The sequence below is a fragment of the Protopterus annectens genome, chromosome 1.part2 (assembly GCF_019279795.1).
Source record: "Protopterus annectens isolate FY-2018-M chromosome 1.part2, PAN1.0, whole genome shotgun sequence".
Classification (NCBI taxonomy): domain Eukaryota; kingdom Metazoa; phylum Chordata; order Ceratodontiformes; family Protopteridae; genus Protopterus; species Protopterus annectens.
Genome location: NC_056727.1, coordinates 390,218,766 through 390,235,717, shown reverse-complemented (window position 1 = coordinate 390,235,717; position 16,952 = coordinate 390,218,766). Strand labels below are relative to the sequence as shown.

The 16,952-nt window shown below is 35.7% G+C and overlaps 1 protein-coding gene across 1 annotated transcript in view; it reads right to left on the bottom strand.

Moving 5' to 3' along the window:
• PLCB1 (phospholipase C beta 1) overlaps positions 1-16,952 on the bottom strand; it is a 4,354,095-nt gene that overhangs the window by 438,265 nt on the left and 3,898,878 nt on the right. Inside the window, exon 27 of the mRNA XM_044056572.1 lies at positions 8,175-8,361. Coding sequence (XP_043912507.1) covers positions 8,175-8,361 — 187 coding nt within the window. The remainder of the gene's footprint in view (positions 1-8,174; positions 8,362-16,952) is intronic.

Genomic DNA, 16,952 nt, shown 5'->3' with positions numbered 1-16,952 from the left:
ATCTTGTGGTCAAAAGTGGAAGCTATGTTTAGGCCTGTTCTGAGCAGTTACACAGTAATTTCATCTCTCACTGGACTCCAGTCTTAATGAGGTCACAGTCACTGTTACTAATCATCTGTAAAAGTACAAACCAGAGAAAAGTTAACAGCCCTTTGCAGACGGAACTGCCCTTCCTCCTACTCAAAAGACAAAGAATTTGAGCGCAATACTCTGCCATAATCTGCACAGGTGTGCGTTACCAGCAATATGAAGCATGCTATTCAGATCAGTCCATTTACACAGCCAATTATAAATGACTAAGTGACTAGATTAATCAATAAGCAGATTAGTGATCAGTATAAATGAGAACTAGAGTTGTTAAATATTAATAAATTGTTGCAAGCTCTGTGATGCAAAGAGAAAAAACAATGACTACAGTCCAGATGTCCCTGGTTTGATTTAAAGTCCAGACAAAAGAGAAGCCGAAGAAGGGAGGGGAGGAAAGAAGATGGAAAGGGCAAGCCCTGCTCACCTTTCGAAGGGAGAGAGTTAGGCATGCATTCCTAATATGCTTTAAAAGTTAAATTTATTAAAGTTCCCTTTAAACCTCTTCACTTCTTTAATCAAGAATTTTCCACTAAACCAAAAATAATGTGGTACAAAGGCCTGAAATCAGTAACACATTTTAAATATTACAGTAATACACTTAAAAGGTTAATAGAACAACAGGTTTTATATTAACATGCACTTTCAAAACAATAAAATGTATACAGTGTATTCTTCTGTGATTTACGAGAAAATCAAAAATGTTGTTAGGGACAGGACAAAAATATGAGATAGAGTTAGGGATGTTCTGAAGAATCCGGGACAGTTTAAAGGTATTCCTTTATATCAAAGGGCCCACACACCCCCATCCACACCTTTGCCCATGACCATTACTCATGGCAGTGGATACTTTCTCAAATAGAACAGAACAACAAACCAGGCACAAAGCGAAAATGTAGGTCAGTACCCATAATGCAATACCAACCATCATTCGCCAGTGCATCTCCTCTACCTTCTTTCATTCTAACTGTACCACTAACCACCCCCCCCCCCACACCCGGTAACTCCTCTGCATCTCAAGGCAACATCGTCTACCTAATCCATCAGTGCAGTCTTCTTTCTTATCACACCTCACTAACTTGCTTACCCACTACTACACACACACACACACACACACACACACACACACACACACACACACACAATATTTTTCATTAAGTAAACAAAAACACCAAATTCTCTCCACTTTCTTATAAATACACATTTTCCACACTCTTTATACCTGATTCCATATGGCTAAACCTACTAAGCAATACTACAACACATGACAAAGATATGATTCTCTTTTCTCATTTCCAGGCAAATCCAACTGCTCACCATCCCTTTCAGCATATCCTTTTTGTTGATCTGTGTCATCTTTGCAATCTCCGTTGTGTATCCTACAACAGTCCAAACCCAATCAATACCCTCACAACCTCCCATTACACTCTTTTCATATATTCCCGTATCCCTAACTACCGGGTCAACTCTTAGGGGTAATTAACCTGGCTGGGAGATGTCCCAAAAGGCACAATAATGCATTTCCTGGCATTGAGTTTTAGTTTGTGACTTTGGCACCAGTCATTTGTCAGATATTTGTATCAATGAGGGAATCTATGATAACTCCCAGTCTGTAGTCATCTGCAAACTTGGCCAGCCATACACTCTTGATGTTAGCCCTTATTTCCAAGAAGTAGATGCTAACTACGAGTGGTAACAGGACAAAGCCCTGAGGTACCATGCCGGTGATTAGTCTCGTAGTAGAGCTGCTAACAGCAATCCGGACTTTCTGGGTTCTGTCTATAAGCCAGCTGGTAATCCAGTTAGTTATGGAGGGGTTTATCCACAGTTTGGTGAATTTTTCAACTATACCTGACTGCAGTGTTGCATCTTAGCTAGTTCCCGGTAGGTGGTATGCACAGTTTCCCCCAATCTTTTGCCTTGGTGACCTTCTCAGAGAAGTCCACAAGGCTTAGTTGGCATGGTCTTCCCTTGACAAAGCTAAATTGGGTTGGGTTCAGTATTGGAAGGTTGTCTATGTCTTGTTGATCATTTCCATGGTAATTCATTCCATGGCTTTGTATATTAGACTACTGAAACTGATAGGTCAGTATTTTCCAGGGTCGGTTGATGTTACACCATTGTGAAGTGGGATAATTTCTTCTGCAACATTCATGTGTCTGTTCTTGAGGCCACAGTTGAAAAGTGACTCAAGTGGCGCAGATAGGTCATGTTTCAAGATATATAGCAGGCATTCTGGGATAATGATGGGGCTGTGTTATTTGTCTTAATGCAATCAGAACCTGATCTCATTTAGTAATTGGAATGGTCATGCTAGTAGGCATTTCAAGGAGGGAGGTGGGGAGAGTAGAGAGTGAAGGTTCTGTGGAATTTGTCAGCCAGCAAGTTCATTATGTCACTCTGCTCAGTGATGGTGAGTTGATTGACCACCAATTCGGCACACTGATGTGTGGTCCCTTTGAGGTTTTCGACATAGTTGTTGTAGGGGACCTCATGACTGTCTTTAGACTTTGAAGCTATCTTAATTAGTCCTCTTAGTTCCCTGTTTAGTTTAGAGAGCCCCTATCATTACAGGAGTTGCTCTTTCTGATCTTAGCCATTACTTTTTTCCTGTATCCTATTAAGGTTAGGATTCCAGTAGTGTGGTTTGTTTTAAGAGTTTGTTTTGGGCTTACTTCAAGCAGGTACAGAAGCTGCTATACATCCATTTCCATGCTTTTCCAGGGTTTCTGTGAGCAATTCTGCATAGGTTGCTGTGAACTCGGGGTTGGGAGGGACACTGAATTTTGATAAACTGCATCTTTATATGATGCAGTTTGCTTTGGAATAGGTTTGCTGGGGTTACCGAGTTGATTTTTATTTAGAAGGAGACAGCATTGCAATCCAACCTCACTAGTGAGGACATGACACTGTTGTGGGGGTGCTGCTGGACTCTCTTAAGTATATAAAAGTGTGGTTAAAGTCTCCATGAATAGGGTATTTGGTTTAATATTCAGTGTCTCCAGGAAGTCTAGGTATGAGTTATAGGATACTAAGGACATAGAGGGTGGCCTATTGCTTGCTAAGATATGGTATGGGTCTTCATTTATAGTGATTTTCCATGTGGACAAATTCTACGGCATCATCCTTTTTAACCAGTGCAGAGTTACGTTTGTTGCTAACAGCAGCTGATACTCCTCCACCTTTTGTCCCTGTCTGTGCAGCTGATGATCTAAGTGTGTGGAAGGCACTGAAGACCTGGACTGCCAGTGTACGTTATACAGATTTAAACCACGTCTAGCTAACAGCAGAGATGCCTATATTCTTCAGAGTCAGGAGAGCTTGTAGGGTGTGGAGTTTCTTGTTTAAATCCCTAGCATTGAGCAGTAACACTTTTAGATTTCTTTGGGTTTTATTTGCTATGTCAGTAAGTTTGTCAGTTTGGCATTACATAAAAACACTCTCAGGGGCTGGATAAAGTTTTATATTAGGAAGACTAGGATAGGCAGTTTCAGATCATTCTTTGCAAAGCAAAGTAGTATGTTAACCATGTCTTTCCATACTGACAAAATACTGAGTCCCCCTCAAAAGATAACAGAAACTAAACCAATTATTAAAGTCAGTCATCTTTTGTTCATATTGTGGCATCTTCTTGGTGAAGGTAGAATATTGCTCAATGCAAGACACATACCTGCTTGAGACAGATATTCAGAGATCTCAACAATGTCTCTTCATATAGTCCATTAAAAATCCTATATGGACTATGCTAGAATCATACTGGTACCTGTGGTATAGTGACTTGAGTGCATACGCAGCTTGGCAGATTCCGTCTCTATATAAGCAATTAGCCGTTATCTTTTCCTTGGTCAGTCTGTTGACTGGGGCATCTGTGTGTCTTATAATGGGGTCCCCTATGACAAGATTCATTGGCGATGTGTTGGCTTGCCTTATTAGCTTTACTCTTGGGGCTCCACTGGGAGTAGTAGTACATGTGGTGTTTGGTGTTGCTTTTGGTGCGTTAGAGATGGCTGTGGATAGCTATTGCCAGTTGTAGGCCTAGGAGATCTTTGAGGTTTTGGGAAGATTGCTTTTTAGTGCTTTAGCTTAGGTTTGTCTATGTATGTGGTGGATATAGTGTGTCTCTATGTGTGTGTGTGTGTGTGTGTGTGTGTGTGTGTGTGTGTGTGTGTGTGCGTGCGTGCATGTGTGTGTGTGTGTGTGTGTGTGTGTGTGTGTGTGTGTGTGTGTGTGTGTGTGTGTGTGTGTGTGTGTGTGTGTGTGTGTGTGTGTGTGTGTGTGTGTGTGTGTGTGTGTGCGCATGCATGAGTGTGTGTGTGTGTGTGTGTGTGTGCGGCTATGGAGATGTTTAGAAATTGCATATCCATGTTGTCCACAACTGTATTTGAGTGGGCTACTGTTGATTGGGGGGCTGGGTTATACAAACATCTCCTTGGGTGGTCTCTGAGGTTTGGTACTAAACTAGGTTAGATTGTGCTAAGATTTGATAGTGCTGTTTAATGTGTTAACTTGCCACTATAAGCGTGCCTCAGTGCAATGGCTTTGTTTTAGCCACACTTGGTTATGGGTTTCAGTTCTAAGGGAAGTTATATACATAAAATTTACTTTCTTGGAATTTGTGTTTGTGGATGGCAATGCTATCCTCTTGATATAATAACACCATGAGAGATAGGAAATTCAGCCCGGGGATCACTTCTTTGCATCTGCTTGACAGGGGCACAGGAAAATAATTTTCTTGGGTGGCAAAAGCCAGGGTACCTTTTTGGCTAGGCTTATATAGACCCTAGGGCCAATAGCCTAGTACCTATCTTTGAACCTATGAACCAAGAAAAATCACTTGAGAGTGTGATGCTATAACAAAACAACTTAAACAAACTACCTTGACAAGGTAATTTCAAGTATTAGGGGAAATTAGAATGATTTAAAGGCAAAATCAAGAAATAAAGCAAAAATAAAGCAGTAGTACTCTAAACAGTTAATTGATGTGCAAAACAATAAAATAAATCACTTATCTACCAATGGTGGAGCAGGATTAACTCAATAACCCACTCATAGTGTGGTGAGAATGCCAAGCTGAAAGGACCTCTGGGAAAATGATCAGAAGTGAATTTATAATAAGGGAGGTTTACTCAATTAAAACACTGGTTTGCTGGACAGGCACTTAATATTATGTATACATGGAAAATGGGTAGGAAAATACTTAAATAGGTTTCACAACAGACAATAGCAATGAAATAGGGGAGGATGGGCTTCAGAAGTTAGAATAATACTAGGGGTGGAAGCCAGAGACGCAGCCTTTTAAACCCCCAACAGGATAAGGGTGGCAGCTTTAGTCCTATGGTTAGAATTTCAGAAACTTTTGGCTGAATGCCACTGTGAAGGATGGGGACAGACACAAAGAATGGGGAGAGGGCAGTAACAAGGCCAAAAAGGCAGTGCAATACAACTTTAAGCAGGTATATACAGGTATAAAATGTACTCAAGCAAGTAAAATCCATTGCAGAGATGTGCAGATATCCCTAAAGACTTTCACCTAGACAGAGCAGACTGCATCACTACGTTGCTTTGTTGCCATTGTGTGATGAACTATGATATAGTTAGGCTTCCAACAATGCCAGTGGATAGCTGATACATAACACAGATTGCTACACTTCTTGTTTTTAGCACTATTTGGAATTTACATTTATTTCTCACACTTGATTTGAGTTTTATGTTCTTGCATTGAGCTTTGGCTAGCTGGAAGGATTATATTTAGCTGCTTATGTGTTTCAACGATGTTTGGTTGCTTGGCAAGGAAAGATTAGGAGCTGAAGATTGGTGCTGGCAGATCTGAATGCCTGTTTATGCTCGTAGTTGCAGCTAGAGGCAGTGGTAGTAGTCATAACCAAAGGACAATGCTGAAGACTCACATGTGCATGTGCACACACACACACCCACACATACACACACACACACACACACACACACACACACACACACACACACACACACACACACACACACACACACACACACAGCAGTGATTGTAATAATGACGTGCACAAAGCAACTGGAGAAATCATGAAAACCTGTGAGACCAACACCAGCCCTACCTACATATTTTTTTTTACATTTACATTAGATCAGTGCTATTACTGGCCTTAATATTCAGTAGTGGCATGTCTGTGATCAGATATATTGGCTTTCATTAGAAGAATGCACGGATCTTGACAGCTGTGTTATGTTAATATAAAAAATCATGTGGCACAATGTGTAGTCACTTTCAAAATCAAATCCTATGAGTTAGACAGATTCTGAAACCACATCTTAGGTTTTCCACGTGTCTTGAAACTATAGCCATTCCTTCATACCATTTTTTGACTATAGCTGACTTTATTGTCACTTTGACATTTAATATATGCATGACTTCTTTTTGAATGAATTCCCACCAAAACAGAGGAACTAGAGAAATTTTCTGTCCAAGCAGGCAGCTTCCTGGATTAGCTCCTTAAGTAACTACTTAATTTCCTTCATAATGAAATATTCTGTGAACCCACCCTCCTTGTACTGGTCTCATCATTTACAGCCTGCACAAAGGAGGCATCATTGCTTCTTGCAATTGCTGTATTGGTCTGATTACTGCACATACTTGTAATTCTGTAATTCTTTGACACTGCTTTGCTTTTATCTGCTTACTACTCCATATGTTGATGTGCTAGATGTCAGTCTGCTGTTCACTTACCCTGCACGATCTGTCTCACACTCTGCAAATTTAGTTGTGAAATCTGAGACTGTACACCTTTCAAAAGATAGGTATATCTGAATGAGCATTTCAAGTTAGTTCAACTACTGTGTAGGAAGCTCGGTTTTGGCATCACATCAAGCTGCAGAACAATGAGTTGCTACAATGTAACGGGCTTAAAGCTGAGTTCAGAAAGTGCCAAATGTGTCACTCCATGGAATACATTTTAAAAATTCCTTAGCAGGGTATGCCACAAAAACTAAATAGTTCCAGATTTTAGATCATGGCATCTAAAAAAAACATTCTGAATGATTTGTTAAATAGACAAAACACTCTCACATATCTAATGGCTTGGGCGCATACTCATATGCATACACACATGCACTCACATACACATGCACACAGACACACATAAACACATGCACATGCGCGCACACACAGACACAACCCACACACATGCATATACACACATGTACATCAATTTTTATACTATTGAACTTTATAGATCAGCCAATGCTCTGTGTGAACTTTTTCTCAGAAACAACATTCTCAGCACTGCAGCATACGACCAAACTCCGAGAAATTCCCAGATTTCATTATACTTAATACTAAACTAATGGACACTTGTCTGCTACCAGGTTTTCTGGTTGTCCACTTATGTTCTATAGAGATGTCACATGTCATGCTGTTTGATTACCATTACTGTGTCCACACAGTTTTCATGCACAAACACAGAGAAGGTCAAGCTATATTAAACTGATGTGATTCAACAAATGCTGCTTCAAACCAAAACATTTTTCATTTATTTCTTTAGCTTTTATATCTGTTTTATTTGATATCAAACTAAAGAGTTTCCTGCAGCTACAGTACATGACAGATTTCTCTTCAACAAAGTTAACGACTTCCATTTGTCCAATTAAGTCGTTTGTTAATTTAATGAGCAATTAATTCCTACAGATGGAAGAAAATCTATTTTTATATTGAATAAGTAGAATACATGTGTAGAAAACAAGCATCATTTAAAGGCAACATTTAGTCAATATTCAACAAAATCCCCTTGTAAACCTTTACAAATAATTAGCTTGTTAAACGTTAAAGGCACTTATCTCCATCAGCAACTTTTCTCATTGTGTTCTCAAGTCTCTGTATCTCATATAATGAAATGTTTCCATTTGTCACTAATCATCATCCAAATGCTACTGTTGTCTACTTTCTGCTGGAACATTAGTACAAGACAATCAAATTTAGATTTACATAGAAAATGCAGCAGTGGGGCTTCACATGAATAGTTTTCCATGTGCATACAATTCATTTTTTGTAATTCCTTGTTAACATGTTCACCAGTATCTGCAATAGTAACAGAAGTACTCACTGTAGTGATGTGTTCCTTTTTCTGGTACTTTTCACTATAGTACTGCTCTTGCCTCAGGTTTAGCAGGTGATGCTGCTGTTGTTCTTTTAGCTCTGCTATTTTCTGGGCCATTTCTGCATCAAGAGTGGCCAGTTCTTGTTCGATGCCTGATGAAGTATGATCTGGTGTTGGACTACCAGAGTCACCCCTACAAAAGTGAAAAAAAAAGTCAATCCACCTTAATCTATTTGCAGAATAAGCAAAAGAAAACAAAACAGTTTTTAATAGCCTGCTTCAAATATTTAATATTTCCCATGTGCATTTATAGAACTTTGTGTTTCCCTCTTAATATTGTAGCACTATTCAAAGTAAAACAGAATGTAGCTTGTTAGCTCTTCCAACTATTACAAAGTTTCTATACTGATAGCATTTTAGGAAATAATACCACACCCTTGTGAAACTCAAATTCTACAATGCTCTTGTGAATTCACATAGTATGGCGTTTACTAAGATGACAGGTTTATGGATAGTGCTAGTGACTCATGATGTGTGCACAAATTCTTACCAGTGAAAACTTCATTATATAACAGAGGGACATTCAAAGTCTTAAGTCACTTTTCCTTGAAGATAAAACATTTTTTTTGGAATATGTCTGCATTATCTTCACATGCGTATGTAAAAAGCATTACTGATATCATAAAAGTGTGCTTGTGAATGAGTGTGTGTATGTGCATGCATTTATATGTGTATTTGCGCATATACATCTGTGTTGGGGGGCTGTGTGCGTGTGCGTTTGTCAGGATGTGAAGATGTGAATAAATAACTGTCCTGAGTGCCACAGTGAACTATTGTGACTATGGAAAGGGTGAAACAATAATACCAAATCCTTGAAAATGGATTTGAAGTCCTCATTTTTATAGAGATGCACTGCTATCAGTCCTTGGGCATAATGCAACATGCAGTTACAAGTTATATGGTGACTGTACCCATTTATTCCATTTCATTGTTTTCATTTCAATGAATGGGAAAAAGAAATAAAAGCCTTTAACAGAGCTGACTTACTGAAAAAAGCTCCAAAAATGAATTACAATGATACACAAATTACAAGGAAACAGATATTTATGAAATGACAATTATTAACTTACAGTTAGGAAGACCAGGTGAAAATATACATCAATTACTGATGGAACCGTAATATACTTTAAGGTACTCATTTCACATAAGTAACATGTACAAAGGCAGAGATACAGAAAAGGTCTCACTTCCTCGTGACCGAACCACACCAAGCGTGGATTGGCCAAGTATTACCCACACTCAGCCGTGGGTTATTAACTAAGTTTACTGTATGATGTATTTGAAAAAGTGCAAGGACTGCATATACTGATAGACTGCTGCCACTAAGTAGTGGCATACTGACAAAATTCTGACTCCACTAAGTAGTGGCATACTGACAAAATTCTGACTCCACTAAGTAGTGGCATACTGACAAAATTCTGACTCCACTAAGTAGTGGCATACTGACAAAATTCTGACTCCACTAAGTAGTGGCATACTGACAAAATTCTGACTTGCACCACAAATCATGGAGCTCATAAACAAAGACATTGGGGACCTACAGACACTAGATCCTACCCAGTTCGGCTTTGTCAAGGGCAGATCCTGCGTTTTGAACCTGGTTGACTTCTTCGAAACAGTCACCAAAGCCATAGATGAAGGGAAGGTAGTCCACACAGCCTATCTGGACCTTGCAAAGGCATTTGACACAATACCCCACTCAGGCATCATAGATAAGCTATCCAGCTTAAATATAAACCCCTATGTCACAAGATGGGTCGCAAACTGGCTCAAAGACAGAACCCACAGAGTGAGAGTTGCTGGAGCCATGTCATACTTGAAACCGGTCACAAGTGGTGTCCCACAGGGTTCTGTCCTGGGACCACTCTTGTTCGGTATATACTTTTCTGAGGTACAGGCAAACGTGGGAGGACTATGGCTCACCAAGTTTGCAGACGACTGCAAACTGGGCGCCATAATCAACTCTCCAGTTGACACAAACATCCTTCAAAAAGGTTTCACAGAGACAGATAACTGGTGCCAGCGCCATGGTTTAAAGCTAAATGCCAAAAAATGTATAGTCATACCCTTTGGCAAAAACAATGTGCCCACAAATTACCACATATGCGGAAACCCACTAAGTACAGAGAAAGTTATTAGGGACCTGGGGACCCAAGTTGATAGCAATCTCTCCTTTGAAAACCACATTGCCAAAGTGGTTAGAAAGACCTTCTACACAGCCCACTTCATCACGAAGGGTTTCGCATCTAGATCAAGAGAGGTAATCGTGCCCCTTTATTCATCCCTCATCAGGCCCATCATAGAATACAATGCCCCTTTTGGGATGTACCTTACCCGATACCTGCAGCAATTAGAAAGACCCCAAAAGTATCTCACCAAGAGGATCAAGGGTCTCAAACAGATGCCATATGCTGCTCGGTTAAAAAAACTCCAGCTCTACTCAGTTGCATACCGCCTACTTCGAGGCGATCTATGCCTGACATACAAAGCTATGTCAAATCCAGAATTAATGTACATGCTCCACCTCAGTAAATCTAAATCCCTTAGAGCCACATGCTCAGCACAGAAATAAATAGAACTTGCTGGAGGGACAGGTTCATAACTCAGAGGCTCCCTTCACTCTGGAATAGAATTCCAGTTCATGTGAGGCAGAGCACCTCACTGAATCTCTTCAAGAAGAATCTAGATAGGTGGATGGGGGATCGTAGGTTTGTCCCAGGGATTACTCCCGTGTCACTATTAGACAGAGGCACAGTAAACTAAACGTTAAAAAGGGCACAGTATACTCAAATCAAGGGGTGGCGTAAGCCATACAGAATCGGGCAAGGCTTATAATTGCCTCAGGGCAGATAGCCTAGTATGAACCTATGAACCTAAATAAGAGTCTGACACAGTTTTCTAAAACAATATTCCACAGATAAAACTGCCTACATTTAATAGGCTGTAGATATTATTTTGGATAAGAAAAGTATTCACAAAATGTTTGATATACGTCAGATATTCACAAAGCAGAAAAAGGAAGTAAGCGTGGTCATTTTAAACATTTTGTAAGCACAGAACTGCAAGAAATGCAAATAAATCCCCGAAACTTTGCAGATGAAACGGTCAAATCAGCAAAGAATGATTGCAAACTACAAATTGTTCCACTTAAAAGTTTTTTTTTTTCACTAAATATTTTTTTTTATTATTTCAAATAAGATGTCTTAAACATTACATGAAATAAAGATAAATAACATATTTACAATTCTAAAACATTACTAACTTCAAACCATTATATAACTATTTACATTGGTGTCTATGCAAATAACATTGAAATTCTATATAATATAGTTAGAAACATAAGATGATACATCTTCTTCAATCTTTTCGAGTATTTCCAGTACTTTCATCCAAGAGTAATAGTAAGACGTAGATTTTTTAGTTCTGTTCTTCACTGTTAATATTTCCATGTGAGCAACTGTTGTTGTTAAAGTCTCAAATTCCTTGAACGTAGGCGAAGCCTCATTTTTCCAGTGTATAGCTATGATTTTACGTGAAATTGCCAATAGTGACCATAGGATTTTAGTGTCTTTTTTTGGTACACAGTTTGGAATAGGAGAGTCGAATAAAATTAAAGACTTTGTTAATTGAAAATTATCATTATAAACAGTCTGAAAAAAATAGTTAATGGATTTCCAGTACATATTGAGACATATACATTCATAAAAAACATGCTGCCAATCTGCTTTTATCTTGGTATGGCATCTCCAACATTGATCTTCAATAGAATACATTTTGGCTAACCTATGTGGTGTATAGAAACTTCTGTGTAGATATCTCCAAGTGAATAATTGCCAGTATTTTGATAATGTAGAAAATTTGGAAGATTTTAGAATATTACTTTTTTCTTCTTCAACTGGAGGATGGTTGTTTATTAAAGTATAATAATCCCAGTATGATTTTTCATGATAGTTTTTTTTTTTAACAATTTTATAGATATTAGACAAATAACCTGTACCCCGATAAGGCTGTTTTGTGATAAGAATAAGGTATTCATTGAGTTTTGGAGCTTCATGTCTAACTGAAGGTTGCATTTCTTCTATTTTATTTATAAGAAAATGCCTTAGATTTTGTAAAAATAGCCAATTGTCTTTATTTATATTATAATTATAAATTATCTGTTCCTTTGTTAGAATGTTCCCTTTCTCTATAAGTTGATGCCAAAAGAGTAATGTTTCTTCTTTAAGTATATTTATTTTAGATATTTGGAATGTATCTAGAATATTTGGTGTAAAAGCTATAGGGAAAATAAGAAAAATCCAAGAATTAATATTTGGTATTTTGTTTATATATGTTCTGAACACTGAAAGTGTAGAGCTTACATAGTTTGATGGCAATTTATTAATATTATTCCTTTTCCCTAAAAAATAATCTTTTAACATCCATATAAGGGTGATGGTATTACTGTTAAGTTGTCTTGTATGTGATTATAATTGATTTCTATGTAAATCTGCTCATGGACTTGTTTCCATATAGGTGTGTATGAATTATTTAACCATAGTGTTATGTTTTTAATAACAGATGAGGTAATATATAAATCAATATCCGGTAAATTAATTCCACCATCTTCCCAATCTGGCAAATGTTTATTTAAGGCTATACGGGGTTTATTTGGAAACCATAGAAAATTTAAAATTAGTTTAGTGTATCTTTAAATAATATATTTGGGAGGTGGCAATGAAAAATTTTGTATTAAGTATAATATTTTGGGAAATATGATTATTTTAATAAGATATAATCTGTCTGTTGTTGAAAAGATATATTTATTCCAGTAACCAATTGTTTGTTCTATTTTGTCTAGTACTTTATTATAGTTAAATATTAGAGAATCTGTTAATTCATTGAGTAGATTTATTCCCAAATATAATAATTTACTTTCTGTTACTATATATTTGGAAAATCTTTTGTTTATATTATTATTTTTTTTTTACAATTACAGGGCATAATTTTAGTTTTGTTTTCATTAAATTTTAAGCCTGAAATATTTTGAAATTTATTCATGGAGTTAAATAGAGCATTCAAAACTCATTTGCATCTGAGAGAGTTAATAGTATGTCATCAGCAAAGAGTTGGATTTTAAGGTTTAACATTTTATTAATACAAATGCCCTTTATGTTATTGTTTGATCTGATTTGATTTGCAAAGGGTTCTATGAGTAATGCAAATAACAATGGTGATAAAGGGCAACCTTGTTTAGTTCCCTTTTTGATTGTTATAGGTCCAGATCTATATGATCCCAGTTTAACATATGTAGTAGATTTTTCATATAGTATTTGGATAAGATTATTAAAATTAGAAGGAAAGTTATATTCTTTTAAAACTAGTGAAAGAAAGTTCCAGTTAACCGAATCAAAATCTTTATTAATATCTAATGAGATTACATTTAAATCTAGGACTTTATGTTTGCTTTAATCTATTAATGTTAGTATTCTTTTAATATTATCTGAAGTATTTCTTCCTTTAATAAAACCTGTTTGATCTTTGTGAATTAAGAAAGGAAGAAAGTGTTTGATTCTATCTGCGTATATAGCCATAAACATCTTATAGTCTATATTGAGTAATGATATTGGCCTATATGAGGAACACTGCTTCTCATCTTTATCTGGTTTGATAATTGGGGATATCAATGAATATTTCCAAGAGGGTGGTATATTGAAATCTTTATTGGCTATATCATATACTTTTAATAATAAAGATATGGCTTGATTGGGTATTAATTTATACATTTCTGGTAGCATATTGTCTGGGCCAGGTGCTTTATTTATCTTGAGCTTTTTAATTTGTGATTTTAATTCTGTCATATTGATTGGTTTGTTTATAATGTCTATTTGTTCTTGTGTTAATTTAATATGAATATTGTTTTCTAAGTATTTTTTATATCCTTAGTAGGTGTATCTTGAGTATTTATGGAATTATCAATGTTAAATTGGAGTCTGAATGCTTCTAAAATATCATTTAGTTCCGTAACTCTTTTGTTAGTATTAGGAATAAATATTTCTTTTATTTGCTTAGATTTAATTATTTTTTTTTGTTCTATTAGTTAAGCATCTCAGGTGTGCTGAATTAATAGAGTATGAGTTTATTTTTATCTTTTCTAAGTTAATCATAATCTTATGATGTAGCAATTATGTATACTTCTTATTGATTTGTGTAAGTTCTTGAACTTGAGTAGCATTACCCTTTTGTATTTCCAGTTTCAATTTATCTGCTTTGTTTTGTAAGTCTAGCATATCTTTATTCCATAACTTCCTTTTATTTATGTACCAGGATAATATCTTCCCATATGTAACTGCTTTTAATGAATCCCAGACATATATTTCTGAAATATCTTCTGTGTAATTTATTTCTAGAAAGTTTTTGATTGTTTCTTCATAAAATTCTTTGAAATCTATCAATTTTGTGATATAGGAAGGTATCCTAGTAATGGGATTTGCATAAAATGGTGTAAGCTCTGTCTCAAAGACTATGGCATTATGATCAGATAAGGGACAATTTATGATTTTGACTTTGTCGATTTTTGTTATTAGGTCATTTGCAACATATATTCTATCAATTCTAGAGTTAGTTTTATATCTATGAGAATAAAATGTGAAGAATAGTGAGTCTGGTTCTGCAAATTCATTCATATCCTTTAAATACAATGTATCTATAAATTTTGATAGTGCTTTAGAGATAGGTTGTTTTCTTCTTTTGGATTTAGAATCTGTATCTTTTTCATTCATTATACAGTTGAAGTCTCCTGCCAATATCAGGCTACCCTTAGTTAAATGAATTATCTCTTCAAAATGCTGTTTAACTGTTTTTAATCCTAGTCCTGGGATCCAATATATATTTACTAATGTATAGATTCTCTTATTTAACTCTACTGAAACTAGACAAAACAAACCGGATGTATCTTGATGAGTAGTGATTATTTTAGGTGTTATAGTTGAGTTGCGAAGTAGTATACCTACTCCTCTTTTTTTGTTTTGTATTGAGAGTTTATTAGTACTGTGTAATTATTAATATTTAAGTTGTTTATATCTTTATCTAATAAGTGTGTCTCTTGTAAAAAGACTATTTGTGGTTTATGTAAGTTTATGTACTTGAATAGGCTTCTCCTTTTATTACTATTATTTAGACCATTAACATTTATGGATAAACATTTCATTTCCTAGTTTTGAGTTTGTTTTATGTGTGAGTTTATGTAAATATTGTTTATTCTTAGTTCCATCTTGAATACAGAATTCAAAAAGTTTTTCTTGTATGATTTTTGCATGTTTCTGAGCGACACCAAAGTGATAGAATAAAAAAAACAAAAAAAAAACAAAGAACTTCCAAACTTGTAATTCTTAACCTTAAAAACCATTCCCTATCACTATGAGGTAATATACCTCTTTGTTTGGTTAGTGAATCTAACCAAACAAACTTTCTACCCTCACAAATAATATTTGGATCAGTTTCTCTTATCCTCTTAGTTTTTAAATAAAGATATTTGAATAATATATTAAGATAATCTAATCAACTAAAATATATACATATATTCTTTACTCATCTTATTGTAATTCATTAATACTTATTTCTAATCAGGTTTCAAAAAGGTACAAATATTTTGATTAAGGTAGTATCATTTCAAAATAATTTAGGGTATTAATAAACATCATGTTAAAATCTATAACTGTATATTTCATACATCTGTTGAAAACTATTTACTGACATTACTGTATAATACAATACCATTGTTGTGCAATTGTTTTAGACTGCTCAAGTCCAAAACCAGTGTTTAAATTAATATTTGCAAAGTCATATTGGAATAAAAACATGAGTAGTTCTGAAATCACATCATATTTCATGTTTAACATAAACTGAAATGCAATACAATGTACAAGTATATTAATATTTCTTTAGTAGACATTAAATATGTTCCTCTGATTGCATTTTTCAGCTTTTCAAAGATAATTCCCATGGCTGGAGACAACAAGATCACAATTTAGACATCTCCCTTATCCAAGAGACTACTTATAATGTTGTTACTTGATTGAGTGTTTTGTTGTTAACACTTCTATCAACTTTCAGTGGGACTTTGTATAATCAAAACTGACACAGTATAGAGGTAAAACCGCAGTGCACTTGACCACATTTTTAAAGCAAACATCTATGTATATCACATATTAACTGTTACAGCTAGACTGACACTTAACCAGTGAGTTTATCTGCTGACAATAAGTGCTGGAGATATAATTTTGACTTACTTAACACCAGTAATTTAATCTTATGACTGAATAAAAGTATACTGGAGAACATATCAAAATAATGGAAGCTGCTAAGATTTAAACTATTATGTATGAAAATGTTACAGGTTAAAATTCCTAACCCATTTTACAGTAAGTAGATAAAATGTATTTAAACTATGGGGTAACACCTTTATTATGTCAAAAAGGTGTTTAAGAAGCTTGTTTTTCCTCTAACATTAGAGGATAGCTATGGTGATCCATGCACTGCAAGAGTATTATTCATCATGGTAATTGCTTTATGACTGTATATAGAAATATTTAATTCAAATCATTAACTGGCATTACAACAATATTTCTCAGAAAAGTTGTTTTATAGTTAATGACTAGATAGAACGCATCATTGAGAGGATACATTTATCAAATGTCAAATGCTTTAGCTATAACATAAGTGTCCCCTCGAATTAATCCCCAA